A 27,145-nucleotide genomic window follows, 5' to 3' on the forward strand; every position below is an offset into this window, starting at 1 on the left:
ACTGTACAAAACACATGGCTTTCAAATCATCCCTGAGACAAAGAAATCAAACACAACTGCTGCTAAAAATCAAAAGGTAAAACGAGGTAGTATAAAACAGGGACTATAAGAGCAAAAATATGACACATTCATACAGCAGACCTGAGAAATCTAACGTGACCTGAAGTGGAGTCGCAAATAAATCACATGTAAACATCAGAGTAAAACATTTAACTGAAAGTTTAACGTTTATAAACCTGAGGTAGGTAAAAAACACAGTCCTAGCTGTGTGATGCAATGAGCTGGGTAGCTGCGCCCACCGTGAACTCCTATTGGTCCAAAGTCCTGCATATTAAACAGCAGCTATGTTCTGATTGGCTGTGACTGCGCCTCACACTTCAGGATTAAACAGACAGACAAACAAACATGAAAACAACACTGTCGAGTGTTTAAGTGGACATTAAATACTGAACTGAGGTAGATTAGGAAGTCAAGAGAGGCTCTTCCGCTCTCTCTCCCTGAGGTAATGTCAGAAAAACGTGACATTCACGTCACACATTCATGGTGGGTGAGGTTCGAGTTTCTTTCAAACACACAAAAGAGAGAAACAAATACATTCACCGAGAAAAAGGGCCATGTGGACGTCTCGGGTCGTCCAGGACTTGCTCAGTAGTCCGTTTAAGCAGAAGGGGGCGCTAGAGAGCACAAGGGTTTTTGCTAAACAGGATGTGGCTCCATCATTTCCTGTTTCTGAAGTGTCATTAGGATCACGTGGGGATGCAGCTCTTTCTCTGTATCCTCGTGAACGGGCGTTTTCCTGTCCGTCGCGTCGCTATCCTCGCCCTGCAGGGAAGCCGGGTGACTGCCGGCACCCATAGACAGGTTAGTAGCCTCGGTGTCGTCATGAGAGTAGCGTCCCGAGTCGCTCGTCTCGTGGCTGCCCTCGCTGGAATGAGAGCCTTCACTGTCGCCCCCCGGTGGCCCAAACAGGCCCTGCAGAGAGGACGGCGGGTGTTGAGGAGAGCTTTCTGTGTAACACAGCAGCGTGGTGCCGTGATGATAGGAGTAAGATGGACTGGAGACCCTCTTCACATCCTGATAGAGACAGAAAACACCAGTAAACAACAGAGAAAGAAGAGTTTCTGAACTTAAGAGACATGTAAAAGATGTCCAAAAGTGACATACTATATATGGGTGTATCCAAAACGCACGAAGAAACAGAAACAGAATTATATTTTACTTAAAAATGAAAACTAACCTTTTTCGTATTAGTTGTTTTTTTACATTGTGACAATAAGAAATTTGGTAATTAAGTAATTTTATGTAAAAAAAAAAAAAAAAACTTTACATGCAAAAAACAAACAAACAAGTCACTACTATTTAACAATATATTATAATTCAAATTCATTATTTCAATAAACACGCATCCTTTTAGGATATTCACTGTATTATTTATATAATATAAATGTATCAATATTTTCAATATTTCTTTTATCATTATTATTATTATTTGTTGTTTTACCTTTTGATTTAGCTTTAATATATTTTTGTTTCAGTTTTGTTAAATGTAGTACTTCAGCCTTTTTTATATATATATATATATATATATATATATATATATATATATATATATATATTAGTTTTACCTTACAATAACAACACAGAATATTCATCTTGGCAGTATTTACCAACTTTAATTTATACTCATTTATAATAATAATAATAAATAAATAAATAAAAGTATTATGATAATGTAACTTGAATATAATATATTGTATATTTTTGCAGTATTATTATATTAACATCTAGTCATTTAGCAGATGCTTTTATCCAAAGCAACTTACAAATGAGGACAATAGAAGCATTCAAAATCAACAAAAGACATTATTTTAAATATTTTACCCTCATTCGGGTATTAGATTATTTTTCTGACTGTTTCTTTAATAATCCTCACTGAAAGTTGTAAACAGTTGCATACCTTGTTATCCCTCTTAAAGAAGCTCCACCTCTTTCTTTTCTTCCTCTCTGTGGTGGGCTTCACTGGTCCACAGCTGTTAATGATCAGATTGGTTCCGCCCTGAAAGAGTTAAACAATCATCAGAACATTACTTCTATAAAACACACACACACACACACACTCACTTGAAATGTATTTTTAGGAATGTGTCATTTTAAACATGCCTTTGCATCTATGAAATGATCCCTCATCATGGGCATCATCACCTCCACACTCTCATCTTGACTCTGATTGGCCAGACGGACAGCAGTGGGCGGAGTCTGTCCTCCTGCTTGTCTGATGGATTTGGTAGTGGATGACTTCCTGTCGTGAATAATGCATTTCAGTTATGGATACGGCGTAGAAACAATCAACTAACTAACTAACATTTCAGAATGCATTTGTAATTATATAACCCATATAATGTGGAATAATTAGAAAGAAACTATTTATTTATACATGATTATAGTATTGATTTATCATCTGAATTAGCAATCTGTTACCTGGTTTTGCTCCTGCAGGCCAGTATGAAGATGCAGATGATGATGCAGGTTAAAGCGATGCACACGCCCACCACAATCCCCGTCATCGACCTCTGATCCAGGTGATAGAAACCAGCAGAAAACGCTGCAGACAGAGCAAAAAAACAGTATGCAGATGATGCCATGGCTTGCATTGTGTGTTTATCTCATCTATGTGAATCTTCACATGAATGGCATGTAAGATAATGCATTTAAATGCAATATTTCTATTGATTTTAACATCATTTCCAGCTTAAAGTGGGCACTGCATGACTGGAAAGCTTCCGTTGTTCACCTGTGCCGGGGGCGGAGCCATGTGCTCGGGGGGCGTGTCCATCAGTAGCCACAGTCAGTTCTACAGCAGGTGAGAACGGCCCATCTCCCATCTGATTGGACGCCGAGACCTTCACCAAGTACACCTGACCGGACTGAAGATTCTCCAGCAGGGCCATCGTGACGCTCCCTGACAACGAGAGTGACATTATTAACAAAATATATTTATATGCTCATGAGTTATTTATCATAAGACTCGAAAATACTGTGGACCTTTTGGACCTTTTGTGCTGCTTTGTAAAAAACGTTTATATCTTTTCATTAATTGTGTGAATCTCAAAGTCAAAAAAATAAATAAAAATAAATAAATAAATTCCATACTTTGCATTAAGATTATTTAGATTTAGTCCAGAGATGCTCAAACTGCAAGCCAAAGTTGGCTCATAGAGACCATCGATTTGGCCAAATCTCAAAAAACAATCAATTGAATCAATGCATTTGAAAATACTTTGATATATAACCCAATAACTGGTGGTCAACGCTGTTATCTTAGTATTAGTATTGTCAATTGGTTTATTTTTATATTTTCAGATTTAATTTGAATTTTATTTTATATTTTAATAATGTTGTGTGATGTGTCTTTGCCATTTTTATCAGTTATTAGTTTTTACATTTTTTATTTCAGATTTGAGTAATTTTAGAATGTAAACTTTTTAAATAAAGCATATTTATCTATTATCTATTATCATATTTTTTGCATAGAAATGTTGAGAATATTACAATTTCTGTACATGTTAATATGCAACATTTAATTTAATGCAACTTCTACTTTTGGTCCACAGCCATTAAAATCAGCAAATATTAAATTCAGCATTACAAACATTACAATGGTGAACTGTATAGATATTTAAGAAATCCTAATATGTAAAAAAATGACAATTATATATTTTTGCATTACATTAACAAATTCCATGTAAATTTATGCTAAATATAATTTCTTGTGCATGTTCTTGAACAGATTTTTTTTTACCGCCTGTCTCGTTCATCTTTCTTTATGTGACGGCATAGGATCAGAGTTTTACTGCAAACCGCTGTGGTTACTTCTGACCAACAGATTCAGGGTTTTAGCACATAGTGAAGTGTATAATACTGTATCAAAGCAGATTTACAGCTTTCTTAATCAGTTTTAGTTATTTTAGAAGCTCAAGTCAAAATAAATGAAAATGAGAAATGTCCAAAAACCTTTATGATTTTTTTAAAATTCAGTTTACATTTATTTTATTTCCAGTAACGTTTTTTATGGTTTTGTTTAAGTTAACTATATAATGACCCTGGTTAGATTAATGTCCATAATGTACAGCTATAAAATAAAAAAAAATACAGTATTATATTATTACAAAATAATACAGTACACACAAACACACACACATATACATATATACATATATACATATATATTATTATTATTATTATTTTTTCATAATACCAGCGCTGTATCTCCCTCAATCAGTGATTTATTTATTTATACATAATTATTAAAAGGCATTAATTTTATTTTTGGGAAAAAATATTTACTTTTTTTAAATAAAATAACAATAAAAAATGCATTTTTCAGCTCTAGTACAAAAACTTATGTAATATCTGAAATACTAAGATGTGTGACACATCATTTATAAAAAAAAAAAAAGTTGTAATTTCGTTGTGTATTTTTCTCATTTTTATGCATTTAGTATATATGGTTTTATGTTAATGTCAGTTTTTGATATTTTATTGCAATCAAGATAAACTACATGAAAATTAAAAATGTTGCACTGGGAACCAGCTGAAACAGAAGTTATATATATATATATATATATTTATATATATATATATATATATATATATATATATGATGGTTTAAGCAGGCACACTCACCTTCTCTCTGCAGGATGTGCCACTCTCCGGCGGCCCAGGCTCGGCGTGATGCGTACAGGATGGTGTAACGAGTCACGGCGATGTTGAGCTCGTCAGGCGCTTTCCAGGACACCAGCGCCGTATCTCCCTCAATCAGAGTGAGCTTCACTCCTACAGGAGCTCGAGTGGGAGCTGATCGGAGAACAGACAGAAAAACAGACACCTGTCAATCAAAACCACTCAGTGCCTTCACAATACAGACGGAAACCTCTTCGGTTCACTTTTCTGCATTCAAAATGCTTCTTTAATACACAAGCTTGCTCTTATAACTTATGTTTAATCATTTTATGTCCTTTTGGATAAACTATTCCAAATGTGACAAGACTGTGTTTTGAGTGTATGTTCGAATGGGGGTTCGAATCCCAGGGAACACATGTTAGGAGAAAATTGTTAGCCTGAATGCAATGTAAGTCACTTTGGATAAAAGTGTCTGCTAAATGCATAAAATATACTGTACATATACTGACCTTCAGGCAGTGTGTTCTGGTAAACCACGGGACTCCAGGGACTGGACAGCTGGTCTACATGAAGACGAACTGCAAACTCATAATTGGTGTTTGGGTCCAAATCGGTGACCATCAGACTCTGGGCCGCACTGCAGGAACACACACACACATATGAGAGGACGTGCATCACAGTCTGTGTGTGTGTGTGTGTGTGTGTCAGTAACACTCACGTCTGCAGGTACAGCACCAGCGAGGCGTTCTGCAGTCCCACCGGGTTACAGCGCACCGTGTAGTTGACCGTCTGACCGCCGGTGAAAGCCGGTCGGGCCCAATGCAGGAACACAGAGGAGGAGGAGTTACTGCGGGCGTAAACGTGATGAGGCGGAGGAGGGGGCGGGACCAGACGATCACGGACCGCTGCAAACACACACACACACACACACACAGAAACATGTGTTTCAATTACATATTCACTTCAATCTTTTTTAGCCTACACACTTTTTTAAAAATTCTTCTGAATCCTAACGCTAATTATAACCCTGAAAAAAAAAAAATAACAGTAAAAACAGTAATATTGTGAAATATTTTTACAAGTTCAAACAACTGTTTTCTATGTGAATCTCTGTTAAAGAGTAATTTATTTCTGTGATGCTCCGCTGTATTTCCAGCATCATTCCTCCAGTCTTCAGTGTCACATGATCTTCAGAAATCATGAAAATATGAAGATTTGCTGCTCAAGAAATATTTCTGATTATTATCAAATGTTACAAATATTTGTTCTGCTTTATATATTTTGTGGAAACAGCATTTATAATAGAAATCTTTTTTAACAATCTCTTTTTTTTTATGTAATGCATCAATTTAAATATTTGCATAATTTTTTTTCATGCAGTAAAAATCAAAAAAAAAAATACATAGTTGTATTAGCTCTTCTTTATATTTTTTTGTATCTTTATTTCTTGCATTTACAAAGTTATTTGAAACTTGAACCTATATAATTGTCTAGAACCACTTAAGCCAAGAATAAGCTCTAGAAGTGTGTGTGTGTGTGTGTGTGTGTGTGTGTCGCAGCTGGACTCACAAACACATCCCGGTGTGCTGATGGTCTGGTCTGCCTGGTATCCTTCACCCATCAAACTATAGGCCAGGAGTTTGACATGGTACTTTTTTCTTGGATCTATAATAAAGAAATACAAGAAGAAGAAAAAAAATTTGCTGCTGGATTTAGAATGGGTTAATTGGGTGTTCACACATACAGCAACAAATCAACAGATATTTGCTTCTTTTTTTTTTACAGTGCATGAGAAAGCAGAAATGTCAGAAACGATCAGCAATTCTAAATTGATCCATGCACTGATGCATTGCTGATCGTTCAGCTTGTTCATGAAATGATGCATGATGTGTTCTGCTACTGATACACAGCTTTAATAGCAACAGTACAGAGTACTCTCACCCTGGAGCACAAAACCAGTCATAAAGGTCAATTTTTGGAAATTGAGATGTATGCATCTTTTACACAGCTTTCTATTAATGTACTGTTTATTAGGAGGACAACATTTGGCTGAGATACAACTGTTTGATCTTAAACCTAATCTGGAATCTGAAGGTGCAAAAATTCTGAATACTGAGAAAATCGTCTTTAAAATTGTCCAAATGAATTCTTAGCAATGCATATTACTAATTTAAAATTAAGTTTTGATATACTAACAGTAGGAAATGTATAAAATATATTCATGGAACATGATCTTTACTTAATATCTTAATGATTTTTGGCATTAAAGAAAAATGGATAATTTTGACCCATACGATGTATTTTTGGCTATAGGCATGAGCAGATGCCCTGAGCTGGAAGTGTTGGTCAGTGAGTTTGTGGTCAATTCTCCGGCTGCTCAACACAAAAGACGAGTGTCCATCCCCCGTCATCCATCTGCTTCAGCCCCTCACTGACTGACCACTGACCAAAGGGTTAAATCAGAGACCCAAAGGCCATGAGGTCAGTCACGTGACCAAAACCACAGAACTCAGCGATCATAAAGAGACTGAGCTCATCTGCTCATCATATATTCAAAAGAAATTCACAGGAAAGCAATAACTGTTATAAAAATTGCACTCTAAAAGTTGCTATCTAAATTGTTTTGGATTAACTAAATTAACAAAAATATTTGATAGACATGCAACTCACAAATATACATTTTAATCAAGGAAATATTATTTAATATACTGTGTAGCATGAATGAACTACCAATAATTATTATTTACATTTTTTCTTTTCATTTTCAGGGCTGGAAATTACTTTTTTTTTTTTTTTTTTTTACACAACACAATCTTAAACATCCTAATAACTATGATAAAATTCATATTTTAAAATAGTATTTATTCTTTATAATGATTTTATTGATATTAAATTATTTAGGAGCATCACATCATTCGAGTTGCTGCGGTGTCCATGTTGTCCTGTAGTACTGACTTTAGCCACATGGCGGCGCTACACAACACACAGATTCAATCCTGACGTCACTGAATGTGTTCTCAGCTTCAGATCCTGCAACTAAACAATCCTGACTTACTGTCTGTAATTGTGCAGCTGGCAAATAACATCAACATGAATGTTTTACAGCATCAAGACTCAAGGGTTAAACATAATACATAAATACATAAATACATATCTAAAGTGTATATTTGTGAATCTGTTTTTTTTCTCAGTTTAATTTGTTTTTACTTTTGGGCTTATCATACGAACAGTCCTTTGGTGTGATAAATCATCTTTTTATTATCGATCATTTAATTTGGATTAGATTTCATTTTTCAGTTTCCACTTTAATTTGAAATTTTAGTAAAGTTTCATGTTATGCAATATTTTATTAGTTTATTTTTCAATATGCCTATAAAGTTTTATAAAAACAGTTTTTAGTTCATTTAGTTTTAGATATTTAAGTACTTCAAGTTTAACCAAACAAAGATGACAAATGTTTCCTCGTTTTGTTTATATTTAATTCTAATATCATAATATTTCATCTAACTTTTATTTTATTTCAAGTGACACACATGTTTTTCTGGTTTTAGTTTTCTTCGGTATAATAACTCTTATTTTAAATATGTTTTCATATTTAATTTTGATTTTAATTCTAGTTTAATCTGCAGTAGTTTGGTTTTGTGCTATTGTCATTTTTATTAGTCTGTGTTTTATACATTTCTATGTTATTGTTTTCTTTACAGTTTTACTCCAACGTTTCATTTCAGTTATTCGGCAAGATAAGATTTCTAATTTTCATTAGAAATGTTCAGAAAGATTTTCATCTAGTATTTAGAGTTTTTTTTTTTTTTTTTACCTTTTTATTTTTCAAGTACTGGAAATGTTTTTCAGTAGAACAACATTGCCATTGAGTTAATCTGAAGTCAAGAAAACTGAATGCGTGTGAATCAAACAGGCTGAATGATTGTTAGAGAGAAAAGAAACTCTGATCAGATCGAGGATCTCAGACAGATAAAGCATTCGATTAACACTGATATTGACAGAACGTCGTCTTTGAAGCCTGGCGAATCAGACCTCTATCACCCGGACTGATTGATTAATGATCAGTGACATCACAGCCACTGAGATCTGGATCTATAGAGCGGGGTGGAGGGGGCGGGGCCAAACCCAGCAGCCCTGTCCTGATTGGACGGTTTGGTAAACAGTGTGTGTCATGAAGAGGCTCGGTGGAGCCGGTCAGGGGTCAAGGTTCACACACAGATAAAGCTCCTTAGGAATCTGGGGTCAGAGGTCAGGCACACAAGCCAGGACTCTTTCTTCAGGCCATCAGCATTCAGAGAGATAAAGAAAGTATTTGGATGGTGAATGACACAGAAAACTCACTTCAATTCGCATGGAGAGTAAGACGTGCGTGATTCCACAAACAACAGCTAAGGGGGGGAAATAAGACATTTTGAAATAATAATAATAATGTGGAAATCATCCTATATCATTACATGTGATGTTATGGTGCCTCGGAGGTCAGTTTGAGACACAGCCAATACAAAAGAGAACAAAACTAAAGAGAGATCAGCTCTCCTGGATGTTCTAGCAGAGCTAATGAATGAGCCTGCGTTAATTAAAGAGTGAGCATCAGAGTCAGTAACCCTCAGACCCTCACACTACATATCACCAATGACACACACCCGAGGGAAAAACATCATGTACAACACACTCAATGACATCCATTACCACAGAAACTCATTCAGAAACAGAATCATGAATCATGGGAAAGTTACCAGGTTTACTTGCTTTAAATGGTTGTCATTGTGTGTGTGTGTGTGTGTGTGTGTCTGGGGGCTTTGATGATGTGAACCTCGTCCCACATTCTGTCCTCAAAAATTATTTTCTAATTTTTTTTTCTGTGTATTTTTGATTTAATGAAGTTCTGTTATGATTTATTTAATGGTCAACTTTGTCTCAGACGTTTCTCTTAAAAACAGACCCAAAGTTGTCATCCAGTAAGAGTACAGAGCTCTGATCATCTGATGAGAAATTAGTTTATAATACAACCGCCGACTAAAGGACACACGTTCTTTTGAAATTCTTCAACAAGAGTCTCTATTTGTTCTCCATTTAACCCCAGTGCTGTCTAGGTGAAGCAACCGAGATATCAGGCCACAGACATTAAACTCAATTCCAGTCAGCAGATGACAGTGATCTCATGTGACACTTGTGCAAATATTGTGTCCAGTGCATTGTGTCAGATGCTGACCAGCTGGATGACCTCTCTATGGCCACAGATGGCTCAAGCAAAGCATTGTGGGACAGCATTCATGACCACCACTGAACTACAGGCCTGAATGAGAGTGACCTTTAGTGGCACGAAAGGGCAAGAACACCGCAAACCTGCAACGCCCTCCTGCAGAGACTCATGGGAAGACCAGCACTGAGGCAGAGGGCTGGCAGGGTTAAAGGTCACGGGGGGAGGGTCACTGGGAGTTTAGGGAGGAGAGCCACAAATCTACATTTCTAAAAACACTCAAATGCTTCAGTTCTTGGCAAAGCGCCGTCCTGTTCATTAACAGACCCAGGATGAAGCAATGAACAGAGTTAAGAAAGAATAATCAATATCCAACATGAGAACATGCATCGGGCAGATGAGAGCAGTCTGGGTGTTTTCACCATGAATCTCACACGTTACAGACAAAAGTTCAGCTGATCTCAAGATGTCAGTGTTGTGCAGAATTCAGACCCAGCTCTCATTAATTCATGAGTGTGAAATTTAAACCGAATTAGCACAGACACACAGAAGTTGAATGAAATTGGCAAGAAAAGGAAATTGTTGAATTGCAATTTAAATCTATTCAACACAGTTGATGCATTCTGGAAATGTAAGTGTTTTTCCATCCTCATTCACTCATTCAGTTGCATTAATAACTTCTAATTTACTGCAAATTGGTAGGATAAGTGATGTAGAATATGTGCTAATAAACAGCCAGTATGTTCAATAAAGGCATGCAAATATACAAGTTAATATGGAGAACTGGTCCCTATCCTAAAGTGTTACCAAACCTTCAAAATGTTTAAAAAAAAAATTCAAATCTTTCAAAGAAGCCTGAATTAAAATCGTACAAATTTCAGTTGATTTTAATGCTATTTTCATAGGTTTAAATTCAAATTGCAATTCTGCATCTTCAATTCAAATGAAATTCATGAAAAGTGCACAATTCTGCTCCATTGAGCGTTGAACACTGGACGGCGTTCAGAGAAGCTAACGTCCCTCTCTGACCGATCAAGACCCCCAAACGGTTCTCCATGCTGTGTTTTGGCGTGTTTGCACACAGCTGCTGAATATGAGTTTCTAAAGTCACTGGCACTCACCCAGGCCTCCAATCGTGTGCTGGCGCCGGTGAGGGGGAATCTGGGTCGGCGGTCCTGCTGGTTCACTCTCTTCATGGTAGGAAAGTTTGTAGCCCTGCAGTCCAGCACTGCTGCCCGCTGGGAGATGCCAACGCAAAACCACAGTCGTGCAGTTCAGAGACTCCAGCTGAAGCACTGGTGCCAGGGGCACTGTGGGAGAAAACACACAGCCAATCAGAAACACAGCTTCGCATTATCAGTTAATCCCAGATCTTGTGCCAGAACAAGTCAAGTTGTGTTAGGAGTGCTGTAATTTCAGACTGCACGGTTTATATCTGACAGGAAGAACAAAACATGACTAATCTCAAAGCAGCCCTGTAACCTCAGGAGAACAAATCTTCAAGATTTATCGGCAACAACTGCTGCTATGAGTCTCTCTCATCCAGACGGATCACACTCTGTATCTCTGTAGGCCTTATATTAAGCACAGTAACCGAACCGAGAGCAGATCACAGGTGACTCACGGTGAGAGGCCTGCGGCTCTCGCTTTATAACCTTTCCCATGTGGATGAGAAGAGGGGTCAGAGGTCATGCAGGAACAAATGCAATGCCTTAATGAGATTATCAGCCCAAAGCAATGAGAAAGAGAGAGGGATTCGCACTAATCTTTTCAAAGCATGTCTGGTGACGCTTTTACAGTACTTACAGACAGCAGAAGATTCACATAGATAGATAGACAGATGTTCCACCTTTAGTGCTGGAGGCCTTCGGTGTCCTGTGGGACGTCCAGGCCGATGGTTCTCCCCATCCCACGCTGGTCGCTGCAGAGATGCGGAGCAGGTACGTGGTGTCTGGGTGAAGACCCTCCAGGAGGTGATGGGTTCTGTGTCCTGATATCTCCAGCTGTGTCACTGCCTCGTCTGTGCTGGTCCTGTACGAGAGGCGGTACCCAGACACACGACCGCGGCTCATCTTATGAGACAGAGGCTGCCACGACACCTGGATATCAGACGGACTGCGGCTGGTGAGGCTCAACTCAGGAGCACGCACGGGGACTGAGCCAGAGAGAGAGAGAGAAACCAGAAAGAACATTTACTTCATGACAATCAGTTCTTACAGACATCACGGACACATTAGCAAAGCCACAAACAGCCATAACAGACCTCATCTACATATAGAAGCTTAAATACAGTACAATAATAATGATAAGCATTATGAATGGATCTCAGGGGAAATATAGTAAAATATAATTTATACAACGATATAATGTTGCATCTTTTTTAAAGGCAGGTGCTGCAGCACACTCAGCTCAATCCGAGTAAAATGGAGTGAATGGGTGCCGTCAGAATGAGAGTCCAAACAGCTGATGCAAAGCACTCTAGTCCATCAGTTAACATCTGGAGAAGACAAAAACTGCAAGTTTGTAAGAAACAAATACATCTTTAAGGCATTTTAACTTCAAGCCATTGCTTCTGGCCAAAATGCGAGTCCATAATAGCGTCTGGTCTGAGTCAGGAGAGAACTCTGCACAGTTCAAGTGCTATTTACAAGCTAAAACGGTTCTAAACAAATATGAGGCTGGATTTTGATGTGAGAGACAACAGGAGATAGACGTTTTGACTGGAGGAAGTGTTAGTATGGGCTCGTATTTTAGCAGGATGCAACTGCTTGAAGTTAAAAATGATTGTCTTAATGATTGATTCGTTTCATAGATTTTCTCTTCTCCAGATGTTCACTGATGGACTGGAGTGCTGTGGATTATTGTGATGTTTTTATCAGACTCTCATTCTGACGGCACCCATTCACTGCAGAGCATCCATTGATGAGACACTGATGCAATGCTGCATTTCTCCAAATCTGTTCCCAGGAAAAAACGTTTTAATCAAACATTTTGTCCTTAAACATAGGTTTGAAGGTCTGATCCTCATCCGCTACTCACCGTCCTCGAGTGTGTGCTGTATGACGTGGTCAGACATGCGGCTGGCACCCATAGGCATGTACGCTACGATGTAAAAGGTGTAGTTCCGCCCAGCCTCCAGGTCATCAATGATGTAGCGGGTAGTATCGTTACCGATAACGATCTGGTACTCTTCGTTATTTAGACCTGTTGGGACACGACAGGACTCAATGTTTCACAATACTGAAAAGCATGACAAATTCAACTACATTGCAGTGTTTGCAATGCCAAGATCTTGGGTTTGATTCCTGGGGAGAGTATGAACTGATAAAATGCACATTTTGAATGCAATGGAAGTCACTTTGAATAAAAGCCATTTTTAAATGCACATTAACAATGCATGGATGCTAAAAAAAAATAATAGATGGAGAATTTACTTTGAAACCAGTTTTACTCAGAAATTGCTAGCATGATTCACACAATTAAAAAGAAATGCCAATTACCACATTGAATTGAACAACTTAAATGTTATTTTCTTTAAAACTTACTCTTGTACATAATAATCTTGTATTCTTTTTTTACTAATTATATCATCCGAAATGCATGCTCCTTACCCTTTATAACTCAAAATGCATGAATTCACATTAACAATGCATGGATACAAAAAAAAGATGTAGAATTTACCTTGAAACCAGTTTTAATCAGAAATTTCTAGCATAATTCACACAATTAAAAAGAAACGTACAGTGCAGAGGAAAATTATATCGTCCGAAATGCATGCTCCTTACCCTTCATAACTCAAAATGCATGAATTCTCATTATTAGTCTGTGTGGCTATTAAAAAACCAATGCTAGAATAAAAAGAAACTTGTCAACTCAATCAACTTGGCCACGCCTTCTTTTAATTAACCACATTACCAATTTAACTAAAGGCAAGTTCCACCTGCTGGTTTTCCCACAAGTCCACTGCACCTGATAACACTTGAATTAGGCCACATTAAGATGCTCAAATAAAAGAAACACTCTACAGCACTGAGTCTCAATAAACCAGATACTCCACAGTCAACAGAAAAGGTCTTGTTCTGGTGCTGAATGGCCACGCTGAAGACTTTGACTCTGACGCACAGAGACAAACCCCCCAAAGCCTCTTCAGACACTCCAACACTCGGGATAATTAGCCTGCTTTTGCAGCCCTTTCGATCACTTCCGATGCTTTTTGCCCTCCAGAGCAGATGCAGTGTGTATTCTATCTCTTCAACTATTCTTCTCTAACTAAATGGCCTGGAATTCTGGAAGTCCAAGTGCAACCGGCAAAAGCCCTAATAAAGACTTCACACTTGTCCGAGGAGTTCCTGTTGGATGTCTCATTGTTTTCTCTACCTCGTCTCCTCACAAGCTTTGGCAATTTTTCTCAGAAGCTGAAAGAACGTCAATGCTTTTAAACTGGGCTTACTGCGGGAATAAATTAAGTAATCCACAGCACTCCAATCCATCAGTTAACATCTGGAGAAGACAAAAGTTGCATGTTTGCAAGAAACAAATCTATCATTAAGAACTTTTAACTTTAAATCTGGCTATAAATTCATCTCTTGTTGTTATTAATATCCACCCAAATATTCGTTTGATATTGTTTTGGCTTGTAAATAGTGCATGATCTGTGCATATTTCTCTCCTGATTCAGACCAGAATTATGAATCATGGATTATGAAAAACATCTTAATATTGTATTTGCTTCTTCTTTATTCTTCTCAGGATGTTAACTGATGGACTGGAGTGCTGTGGATCTATCAGCTGTTTGGACTCTCTTTCTGACGGCACCCATTCACTGCAGAGCATCCATTGAAGAGACACTGATCCAATGCTAGATTTCTACAAACCTGATGAAGAAACCAACTCTGATCTTGCATGACCTGAGAGTGAGGACATTTTTTGGCTCTTGTGCATTTTCACCACTCTCCGCTCCACATTTAACCATTTATATCAGAGACGCTCACCTTCTGCCTTCATGTAGTGCACAGAGTAGGCGATGACTTTGTCCGAGTTGTACATGGGTCTCTCCCAGGCCAGTAGGATGGCTGAGCTGGACACGGTCTCCGCGCGGATGTTTCTGGGAGCGCTGGGACGGTTGTCTGACATCACTACGATCAGACGAGCCATGGCCAGAACCGACCCCTGCTCGTTCTCCGCCTGACACTGGTATATGCCGTCATCTTCAGGAATGATCTGGTTAATCACCAGTTTACTGTGAACAACAAGAGTTTTTCATTATGAGTTTTTTTTTATCCTTTTTGCCTCAAGATACTGATATACTGACATCTCACTAAACCTGGTAATATTGCATGACAAATTCAAAATATTTTTGAACTGGTAACATTTTTTGCATTATCTTCATAAAAACTAAGCGCATCTTACTACCATATTCTCAATTTAGTGATATATGTAAATATATAAAATTATCCCAAGGAACACATGTTAGGAAACATTGTTAGACTGAATGCAATGTAACCTTTGGATAAAAGCGTCTGCTAAATGCATTAATTTAATTTTTAATTTTAATTTAATTTATAAAACTAAGAACTTAATAAAACCCATCATGAAGAAAAACGAAAACTAATATAAACAAAACATCAGGATGCATTATATTATATTATTTTTTAGCATTATTTTCACAAAAATTAAGGACATTTTACTACCTCATTATTATTAGTGAATTTGGGGAATATAGTGAATTTTATATATAATTTTATTTTATATATGTATATGTTTTTTTAACATCAATATTTTGTTTTGTAACTTGAATATTTGTTGATACAGGAACTGCAGGAATAAATATTTACATATATACATATTTATATATATATATTTAACATGCATGTTTAACGTGTGTATGTTGAGGTGGAAACCCTCCTCTTTTGGTTTTTAGGGTCCCATAACAAACCCAGACAGGAAAACAAATTAGAGTAAAATCAATGAGTAAATCAGCTCAAGCCCCATTAGCAGAGCACTGAATAATTAACCCTCTCTTGTTCCACAGAAGAAACCAGCTGATGAATATTTGAGCAGGACAGAGTTTCCAGCAGACAAATGAGCGTAGTGCTCAAAATATACAAATTAAAGACAGACATAAATTATAAATGCATTGGGTTCAGGCTTTAGGGCAGCAGTGTCTACAGCTTTAAAAGCATCAACTATTGCATTAAACTATTTAAGCAGATGCAAATGTTGCAAGAAACACATTTATTGTTTTAACCAATGCATGTTCTCGAATGCAATGATTCACGGATGTTTTTCACACGGCAGTACCTGTTATACATCTTGACACGTCCATTGGAGTGAACAGGTTCACCGTTCTTCAGCCATGTGATCTGAGGTTTTGGAGATCCCTCTGCCACACACACAAAGCGGGCGGTACCAGCCCTCGGTCGGGTCACGCTTTCTGGCCATTCCACGAGAGACGGCGCCGCTGCATGTAAAGAAATGCACAGACGCATATATTAAATACATGCATTTGTGCAATCTAAAACAGCTGTTTTATTTATGTGTGACGCTGGAGCACAAACTAGTCATAGGGGACAATTAAAAAAAATAGAGAGATTTTTTTCATCATCTGAAAGCTTAATAAATAATCTTTCTGTTGATGTATGGTTTGAAGATGTAATCTGGAATCTGAGGGTGCAAAAAATAAAAACTTTTAAAGTTGTCAAAATTAAGTTCTTAGCAATGCATACTACTAATGATAATATATTTTTGATATATTTAAAGGTAGGAAATTTACAACATACGTTCATGCAACATAATCCTTACTTAATATCCTAATGATTAAAAAAAAAAAAAAATATATATATATATATATATATATATATATATATATATATAAATGAAGTAATACATTGATGGGAGCACAATATGTCGATATGGTATATGTCTTCCATTAGCAATACTTCAACTTTGTACCTATATCCATTATTTTTTCATACATTTTACTACTAATACGAATAGCTTAAGGCTTGAATAGCTCTAACTTTTACTGCATTTTCTAATCACACTAAAAATAGTATTTTTGTTTTGTTTTCCAGAGCAAATGATTCTTAAATCAAGACACATTCACATGAGATGTACAATTTCAGAAGATTGGAAGTCTCTTTTTCTAAGAAGTTGATCAGAATTCGTTTAAGGTTCAAACAAGAACAAAAATCTGCTATTGTGCATCAACTGAATGCAAACTGGAAAGTAATTTTCATCCCTATCCACATAATTTTTGGGGGGTTTTTACTCACTTCACTTTGTTCAAATATCATTTTTTTCAATGCATGTGACATTAAATGCCATGCACTTTAATTTAAGAATCTGCTCTGATTTAACTCCTTTTTAAGGCCTTAAATTGTGGAAAGGTGAAATAAGGGTTTTTAAGACCCACAGAAACCCTGTGTTGATGTACTCTACCTAGCACAGTTATATTAGCGGCTGCAATCGTGTAGTTTCTGGTTCCCGGCGTAGTTGCACGGCAAAAGTAGATCCCGGCGTGCTGGGGTCTCACGTCGGAAATGAGCAGGTTTCCATTGCCGAGAACCTTGGTTTTGTGAACGTCGATGGATTTCTGGTCGCCGCGGCTCCATGAGATCAGCGGACGAGGATTTCCGGTCGCCATGCACTCCAGCAGAGCCGTGCTGTGAAGCGTCACGGTCAGATTCTGCGGAGCGGCGATGATACGAGGTCTTTGAGGAACTCTGGGAGATGGAGCTGTTGGGAAGCATAAAGAGAGCAAATGAAAATGACTGTAGCATGCATGAATACTAGTGTTGTGATCTGGATGTAGACCTGTGGTCACGGTTAGCTCGGCCTCGGAGCTCCTGCGGCGGCTGGCCATATTAACGGCCACACAGCGGTAACTCCCAGCATCAGCCCGTTCAACTCCCTGAATCTGTAACACTCCCCCGGGCAGGACTGTGATTCTGGACACACACATGCAAACATTCATGCAGTTTGATTGAGATTCATTGGAATGCACAATGAAAAAACATGATTTTTTTCAAGAGTAAGCGGTCAATACTAAGCCCCTCCTCCCTCTCGTAGGTGGGCGGAGCTTACCTTTCAGTGGCCAGTGGTAAAGTGACTCTGTTGAACTCCCAGGTGATGATTGGTGGAGGCGTGGCTGTGATCTTACAGCTGAATCGTGCGACAGATCCCTCTGTAACCGTGATTGATGCCGGCTGCTGAGTGAAGGAGGATAAACCTGCAGAAAGACAACCAGATAGTGACCATTAGAAAACAACATTTAGAGACTTATTGAGCTGTGAATGGATAATGTGTTGTTTTAATGGCAAATCTGAACAAGCCATTCAAGTATGAGAGAGATTAACACAATAGAATAAAATAGACAGAAGAAGAAGAAGCGAGGCAAACTGAACCAAAAGCTTTAGACAAACACCTCACGCTAGCATAACACACACCTTTTGGTAACACTTCTGTGTGTGTGTGTGTGTGTGTTCCTCTCTAAACTAAACACAACCCTTTGGCTTGTTACCTTCACGTGATTCTCTCTAATAAAAACATCTGTGTTCAATTAGAAAGTGTTCATGCCAAGAGATATTTAAGAGTGAGAAAATCACAAATAATCATGATTATTACTTATTTACTTTGGAAACATCAACTTTTAAATACAATAACCTTTTTAACTAAATAAACAAAATAGAATTAACATTAAAAAAAAACTCTTTAAACATGGGATTTTCTTTAACTTTATAATTAAACTGAAATTAATAAATAAATATAAAATAAAATAAATATGAAAAAATCTTAAAATATAATGACATTTTAATTTTTGTGTGCTGTTAGTTTTTACTAATAGTTTAATTAATCATTTATTATTATTATATTTCGTTTTTTTATTAACATTTTTGTTTTAGTAATATATTTTTTCTTATATGTCTATGTAGTTTTTAATATTTGTATTTCATTTTTAGACTTATTTTCATACAAGGTAAACTAAATGGAAATTTAGGAACTAGCTGAATTTTTATTTCAGTTATCTTACTTTTTTTTTTACGGTTTCAGTTTGAGTCCACCATAATAATAGCTTCATCCCTTTAAAGAGACTCTTCTGTCTTTCTGAATGATGATAATCAGTAAAAGCAAACACAGCTCCCCATAAACGGCCTCTTTTAGGATCGAAAGACATGAATGTTTGTTCTCCGTGTCTCTTTAGTGAGGTCTTCTCAGGCTAACAGCCATAAAACCCCCAAACCAAAGCCCTTCAGATCAACCCCTTCGACCCCTGGAGAAGCCTCCGGTCAATAATTAGTTAACCGGAATCAATGGAAGCTCTGCTGTACACACAGACCTCATGTTCGGACGGAGATAATAACAAAGCCAGCCTCGGGCCTGAATGTTGAGTCAGTGACAGGAAGTCATCATCACTCATTTATGATGCTTCATACATAATTCTACCAGTCATGAAGCTCCTCTTCTGTAAAAGCACTTCTAGAATGTCAATTAAACTACACTATGCATGCATCTGGTGACCTACTGGATGCAGTGTGTGTTTGTGCGCTAATACTGGGTAAATAACTAAATAAACAATATCAAAATGACTAAAAATTCAACCAAAGTTATCCATTGAATACTGAAAATCGAAATTAAAAGGCTAATTCAAAAGATTCATACAAACTACAATAGCATATAGTGATGAATTAATTCAAAAAAATAAAAAAAATAAAAAACAGACAAAATCATCATCAAAAAAAAAATAAAAAAATTAGGAGATATAGATTTAGTGGAAAAAAGTCTGAATTGTCCAGAAAAGGCTGCAATCACCTTTTTAAATAATTTATTCCTTGCCAGAAATTGACTTAATGGTTTGATAAACCACAGCTCGATGTAGTCTGTAGTCTAACTCAGCATTATAAGAGGATCTGTAAGTCTGTCCCTTCCACTGACCTGACCTCTGACCTCTAACCTCTGACCTCAACAAATCCTGGGCAGCAGTAAGGCATCCCCCAAACACGAACCAGAAACCAAGCCCTAGCACAACAGAGCAACTCCAGAAGCGCACACTTCAGTTTCAGCGAGTTCCTCTCCTTCGCTCAGAGCAGCACAGGTCTGTGGATCGGCACACACGGGGTTAATGGGCCTCCATCTCCATTTAGATCTCATTTTATACAATTGTATACTTCATTAAGCACCTCATCTTGTTCTGTAGAGACCACTGAAGAGATTCTGACCCACTCAGAAGCAGCTCTGACAAGAGTGATGCAGCTAACCCATCTTTAATGCACAGGTAATTTGAGATATTTTAAGGTTTTATTAGCAGATGCATTATGCACAAACACAGTCCCGCTGTGTCGTGACCTGTCTTCACCTCTCGCTCACTCCTTCTGTAGAGAAATAGAGAAGAATGCTTTGTCTGTGAACAGAAGGGAAGAATGCTGAGGATCAGTCAGGGTCCGTCCAGCAGCCCTAGAGCTTCAGGACCCCGTCAGCCAATCAGAAGCCTGAACCGGCCCCTCACCAGCCAATCAGAGGCCAGGCTCAGGACCTCACCCTATGGCCTTTGGCCTCTCAGCGGTTTGGGGGCAGGGAGGCCGGAGACTATCCCGAGACCCTTATCTCCCCCCAGAGCTCTGAGAACAGCACAGCTATTGTGTCTTATCTGATCCGCTGAAGAGCAACAGGTCAAACGATCACCTCGAGAGCATTATCTGTGATCAAACAGATGAAGAGTAGCCCTCACGCTGCCTGCTTACACAGCATTTTCAGATATGACATGAACATTAATGCATGCATTTTTGGCAAACTCTCAAGCAACATGCATGCAATCCTAAAATGCACTGATATCACCGTCCTCCTGAATCAAATCCAGTACCCGTTTCTTACTAATTCTGGGTGCTGATTTCAATAATATTTGCTGTTTTACTGGAGCACGTAACACTTTCTAAGAAAATATGATGCATTTTGTAGTATTTTTGCTTTTACAACCATTTGCGTGGTGAAAGAAATCATGTATTATCACTCGATCAGCAGGAAAACTAATACAAACACATGATTCCTGTCTGAATTACAGCTGTTTGTTCAAGTTTCAACACATTTTGAAATGTTTGAATGATTCGAAAGCATAATCCTGATTTTTTTCTCTTCCATTTGATCCATTCCTTTGCAGACTTGAAGTTAAATTATACATTCTACTTTTTGCCATTAAACTTTGTCATCGAATTGCTTTTGTTATTTTGTTAAGTGCATCGTTCTCTCAGGACTAGATGGAGTCAGCTCTGTGTTCATACATCCAGACTCCAGAGAGATGAGCTGGTCTACGCTGCCATGTTTTTGTCTGTTATTAGCAGGAATATTTCTCTCCTCGCCGCTGTTTCCTTGCACACAACCTGCTCTGACCTTTCTGACCAGCACTTAGGGAATCTATGGAAACCTTTCACATGTCACACTGTGCATCTCGTCCCTCTGAAATTCCTCAAACATCTCCTCTCAAACTCAGACACTCCAGCTTTCTGACTCCGGAGACCTGAAGCATCACCAAGCAAAAATACAAATTGAGGAAAGAAAAGAGTGTTTTGATATTCCTGTAGCAATTCCAGGAATTCTAGGAACACATTAGAGGCCCTCAGGGACCCGTTTCCCATCACCGGCCCTCCGTGAGTCACAAACGCAGGCATGTTTCTAATTTTAAACTGCTGAAGAAGGCCTCCTTTGACACCCGCCGTCTCCACACACAGCCGATTTACATTCAGTGAGGGAACTGAAGACCTCTTACAATGATAACAAGATCATCTTTACAATATTTAAGGCCTGTACATCCTGCAATTCCATGAATGCATGTGATAGTATATTAGAAATGGCAATCATATGTCACGATATTTCAGTTTTGTCTGTGTTTTTGATCAGATAAATAGAGCATGATGCATTGATCTGATCAGTTTTTATGTAAGACAGTACTGAAGGTATGTCCGCGTTTAGATAGTTGAGTAAACATGTGATAGTGTCTGATATATGAGAAGGGCAAAAGGTCTAAACATGGGGAACCATCAAGCGCACACACACACACAACATCTGCCAACACACGGTGTCAAAAAACACACGCATGAAGAAAAGTGTCACCTCCATCATCGCATAACGGTGCTAAAATCACACTCAACCCCTGGACTCTCACTTCTCATCCCACAACACAAACTAAGCAGTAATCAAACTTCCCCAAATCCCTGCATACTTCTCTCTCGTTTGCATAATTGCCCTTCCATTGGTGCAAAGAGCCAGCTGTCCTGACCAGCTCGATCTGGTCAAACAAATGCCCTGCAAAGAAATCTGCTTCTTTGGCCGGGGCAGTTGGGGGCAGATGGGACAAAAGGAGACTTTTCACCAATTCAGCAAACTAGCGGAGCAGAAAGCAATCGCATGAGGCCATCAGCTCGACTCGCTGCTATAAAACCAGCCAATCAGGAGCAGAGGACTTTCAGTTTATGTGAGTGTGTGTTTGTGTATAATGCTGGAAAGATCATGCATTTAATAGTTTGTGTTAAATTGCATGCAACGTAATCAGCATAATTAATTATTTTATATGCATAAAAAAGCATTAAAAAAATGCATTAAATAAGTAAAGTTGTGCATTGAATTGCTTAATTTGCATGCAAATAAGCATTAAATTAATCAGCATAAGACATAATTGTAAGAAAAAGCCAGACTTGTGTCACAACCAAAGGAATGTTTCGAATTTTAATGCATAAAAAATCCTGAAAGTTGTCCAGAAGATGCATTCGATAATTTAATCTGTATGAAAATTATGTATATATCAATCAACATTAAATATTAAAATCTTTTATGCAAGTGAGTTAATATATGCATGCTTAAGATTAAATAATTTTAGAATTTAGTAATAGATCAAATAATTGCATATCAATTCAAATATATCATCCTTATTCATTATATTGTCCAGTTTTGCATGTTTTTAACTCAAATCTATGTGTCTGTTTATTTACAGGAGTTGATATCCCCCACAATTCCCTTCAAGTAGCTTTATTGTCGGTCTTGAGGGTATTTCCCAGGTTCCTGTAATGTTACAGGCTTTTAGAGAGTCTGTAGAGAGCCCTGTTAAAGCAGCTCGCTGTCTTTACTTCATAACACACACAACTACTCCCTTCCCATGATGCTCTCTCTGTAAATCCCAGACTATAGTCATGTTTGTGGGCTCTCGAGGTGAAGCAGAGGGCAGGAGGAGAGTGTCATATTTAGCTTTTCTCCCTTTAGTCCTGTTACACAATACAAGAGTCATTAGCAGATTTACACCTGCAAACATTCAGGCTCCACCCCCAGAAAATCATGACCATCCTGAACACATGCATGTGTGTAAACAACAAGAACAGAAAGATTTCACTCAGATGTTTCTCTTTAAACGCTCCGGAAACTTCAAGGAAATTCCATTAAGGAATGAACTTTGTCTCGTCTCAACTTTTGTTCAGCTGAAGTTATTTAAAACAGCCCCAAATTACTAGTTGTCAATAATTGTGATTCAGTAGAAGCAAAAAAATTGTGCGGAGCAATCTTTGGAGAATCTGAATTCATATCAAAATTATTACAATATATTCAAAAAAAAAAAAAAAAAAAAAAAAAAAAAAAAAATATATATATATATATATATATATATATATATATATATATATATATATATATATATATATATATATATATATATTTATATTACAATTAAACACACAAACATTATATATATATATATATATAATTTTAATAAATTATATTTTTATAATTTTTATATTTTATACAATTCAATTAATAATTAAAATAAATATATTTAAGAAATACAATAAAAATGAAAAAAACAATTCTGAAACTGTTCTTCATTGCAATTAATTGGCTTTGATTTTAGTTATTTTGATCAAACGAATCTCAAATCAAGTCCTAAAAATCCCATAAATCATTTTTATATATTTTTTCCATTAAATGTCTGTCTACTGTATATAGTTTTTAGTTATTAGGCATATATTATGTTTTATTAATTATATTAATTTCATTGTTGATATTTAGTTTTTAAATATGAAGTGTACAAATATAATTATATTTTTTACATACATTTTTATTAATTCAATTTCTAAATCTTATGTATTTCAGAGTTCAACAAAAATGAGAAATGATGCCTTGTCAACTAGCTGCGATAAAATATTTTTTTGTGTGTCATTTACTTTATTTCAGCTATCAATCATTTTATTTCAAGTGTTATGGTTTTAGTTGTAGTTAATTATAACACCCAGCCAAGAGCAAACTCCTCTCGAACAGTCGACGTGCTGAAGTTTTGCTCTGAATGCTCAGCAGAAACACATGCTTTTTGTTCTGAAGCATCCTCAGGAGAGGAGAGGACTTTAAAAGCCTCTGTCAAACACACACACACACACACACACACACACAGGAGAGCAGGAACAATGGCTGTGGTCAGGAGGTGCTGATGAATAGGGGTCATGTGCTCTTTAACACCGGGGCACTAGTGTCCACAAACTGAGCTTTTCAGACCCGCCGGCCCTCATTTACACACCAATGGACACATTCTCACACAGCCGCGAACCCTCGAGCACAGCACTGACCCCTGCCCCGCACCGGACACACACAAACACACTCATCTATCCTCCAGCTATCTGTAGCACATCTACAACCAACAATCGGAGCAGACTACAGCCAGCAGGCCTGACACGAGAGCAATCTTTTTTGTTGGGCGATATATTGCCCCAGAAATTAGTCTGGAGATCTCTAAACAAGGCCATAACTGCAGATTAAACCTTTTTTTGTAGAAGCATTTTTTCCAAGCGCCTCCCGATCACACCACACTATGTACAAGAAACTGCAAAAGACACAAGTGGAAGTGGAATGCAAAAAATATACATTTGTGTGTAAATATAATGAGCTATATACTGCGTCAACAAAAATGATTGAGGTCATTTACATATATTGTGTGATAAAAGTTGCAACACCCGTATGATGATTGATGTTTTTTATTAGATTGATCTCACACTGATTACAGCCGACATGACGCTTTTCTTAAAACATATTTGACTGTAGAAAAAAAAATGCTTTTGAAACAAGGAATAGAACTAGTTCACCAAAAACTGTCAGAAGGAGAGTCCAAAAACATCACAATAATCGTGAAGTGAAAAAAAAAGGACTCTCATTCTGACGGCACCCATTCACTGCATTGCTAAAAAAGTAATGCAATGCTACATTTCTCCAAATCTGATGAAGAAACATCAGAACATGGCCTGGTGGGGGAAGTACATGTTCAGAAAAGTTTGGGTGAACTATTCCTTTAATCTCAAAAGACATTTCAGCAAACTGACTCACATCGGGACGAATACACCGATGCAACTTACCTGCGATAGTCAAGCGCGCTCTCTGGCTGAGAATAGATCCATATTTGTTCTGGGCAAGGCACTGGTAGAAGCCTTCATCTGATTTGTCTTTACGACTGTCCGCCTCTGAGATGAACAGAGAGCCGTTGGTGAGCAGGTAAACCCGCTCTGACTCTGTGAGCACCGCTGCGTTCTTCAGCCACCGGATCCCGATGGGAGCCTCGCCGTGGGCCTGACAGTCCAAAACCACAGCATCCCTCCTCAATACGGTCACATCATGGGGCTCCTTTATAAAAAACAGCTCACTAAAACTCCTCACACCTGCAGAGACAGAAGCAAGCGAGTTTCCACTGAGATGAGATGCTGTAATCATATTTGACCTGATGCATTACTCGCGGTAATCCTCTTATTCATGGCTCATAAAGTCAGAAGAGACTCCATTCTTGTCTAAAGAAGAGCTGTAATTCATTCCCAGCATGACATTTAGCAGCTATGAGAGCAAAATAAAAAAAACACCTTTTAAAAGGATCTAAAAAGAGAATTTCAAGATTGTAACGTCATGATTTGGAAACATTTAGGATATTTATGAAATGCATCTGCCTTTATAAATTTTTAATAATTATAGATTTAAATGTATTTTTGTGCATGAAGAGAAATAAAGAGAACGGAGAGGAAAAATAAAAAGTGACTATAATAACTAATATTTCACAACAATGTTTAGCATATTAGTCATATATTGTATTCAGTCAGATATGACAATGCATAAATATAAGTTTCATGATGTAACCATCACTAATATTTTATGCATTATATTACAGCAGGAAGACTTGATAATATCATAAGGTGACACTCAAATAGATATATTTCAGATATTATGATTAACTTATAGATGTTGTTCCTAAATATACACCAATATGCATGCTTTATGATATATCACCAACTATTTGATTATGCATGAAGCACTTTTTATGCATAATATAATACGATAATGTATGTGAATGATGCATTAAATTAAAAAAGCTCTTCGTTTGAAAATGTGAATGTGCAATAAGCTTCTGTGATCAGGAGAATCATGTTGATGTCTTGAAACACGTAAGATTTGCATGATTGCCGATGCTTCTTTGAAGTTTGTTACATTGTGTTCCGCGCACGTGAGTGAATCAAAGCTCGAGCATTCATTCAGTAATGACAAATATCTTATGTATAAATATGAATACATATACATTTAATAATGTTTTCTATGTAAGTTTTAAGTTTCAGTGCATGAAGCCCCTCATCCAGGACACTGAAGTCACGAAACATCCTGACATTTAAGTTCATGCATAACTAATTTCTGTTCCAACAAATATGAAATAAACGCTCTTACCAGAGACTGACAGAAATACTGCAAGAAACAGCAGATGCTGGTATAAATCCGTTTTGAAAGACGCCATTTACTCTGCTAGTCCGAGCATGCCTGAGCCGTGGCTTGCGGACTCGAGCTCCACACACTTTCTGACTCAACGGAGCGCGCGACGCCGCTGACCGCTGCGAGCGCACTACTTCCTGCGGAAGGGCACGGGTCCCGGAGCGCGCTGCGTGACGCGGCTCATCGGAGAGTGAGGAGATTCCTCCGCCTGAAAACAAATGTTCAGAGATGGATATTCATGAGAGGATTTACCTCTTTTTATTATGTTTTTTTAATCAGTTAAAAATAGTTTGAATTACGTTTTTAAAATCATCAATTGTTTACAACTTGAAATAACATAAAACAATATAAGGCTTTATTAACGGTTTGTGCTGATCACTTGATCTTTGACGTTATTTCTTTTTGCATGCAGTGTGTATATATATAATATAAATATTACTTTAAAAATATATTACTTATATTATATATAAATTTATTTCATGTGTAAATTTAACTTTTTTCTTA

At 37.4% G+C, this 27,145-nt stretch overlaps 1 protein-coding gene and 1 long non-coding RNA gene across 2 annotated transcripts; one reads left to right on the plus strand and one right to left on the minus strand.

Annotated features, from left to right (window-relative positions):
* prtga (protogenin homolog a (Gallus gallus)) lies at window positions 1–26,723 on the minus strand. Its single transcript, XM_052581540.1, has 19 exons — window positions 26,600–26,723; window positions 25,255–25,554; window positions 17,969–18,113; window positions 17,699–17,832; window positions 17,324–17,620; window positions 16,184–16,343; window positions 14,875–15,122; window positions 12,923–13,087; window positions 11,733–12,038; window positions 11,005–11,193; window positions 6,250–6,345; window positions 5,399–5,585; window positions 5,190–5,317; window positions 4,684–4,854; window positions 2,792–2,959; window positions 2,479–2,602; window positions 2,161–2,299; window positions 1,958–2,056; window positions 1–1,074 (listed from the first exon to the last, which is right to left on the minus strand). Exons 1-19 carry the CDS (start codon window positions 26,664–26,666, stop codon window positions 697–699), a joined length of 3,501 nt encoding a protein of 1,166 aa, XP_052437500.1. The 5' UTR covers window positions 26,667–26,723; the 3' UTR covers window positions 1–696.
* LOC127976948 (uncharacterized) lies at window positions 13,678–16,480 on the plus strand. Its single transcript, XR_008158047.1, has 2 exons — window positions 13,678–14,349; window positions 14,633–16,480. It is a non-coding gene; the product is annotated as an uncharacterized LOC127976948 (long non-coding RNA).
* Window positions 26,724–27,145: the final 422 nt, after the last annotated feature.

This window comes from Carassius gibelio, chromosome B18, assembly GCF_023724105.1.
Source record: "Carassius gibelio isolate Cgi1373 ecotype wild population from Czech Republic chromosome B18, carGib1.2-hapl.c, whole genome shotgun sequence".
Lineage (NCBI taxonomy): Eukaryota > Metazoa > Chordata > Actinopteri > Cypriniformes > Cyprinidae > Carassius > Carassius gibelio.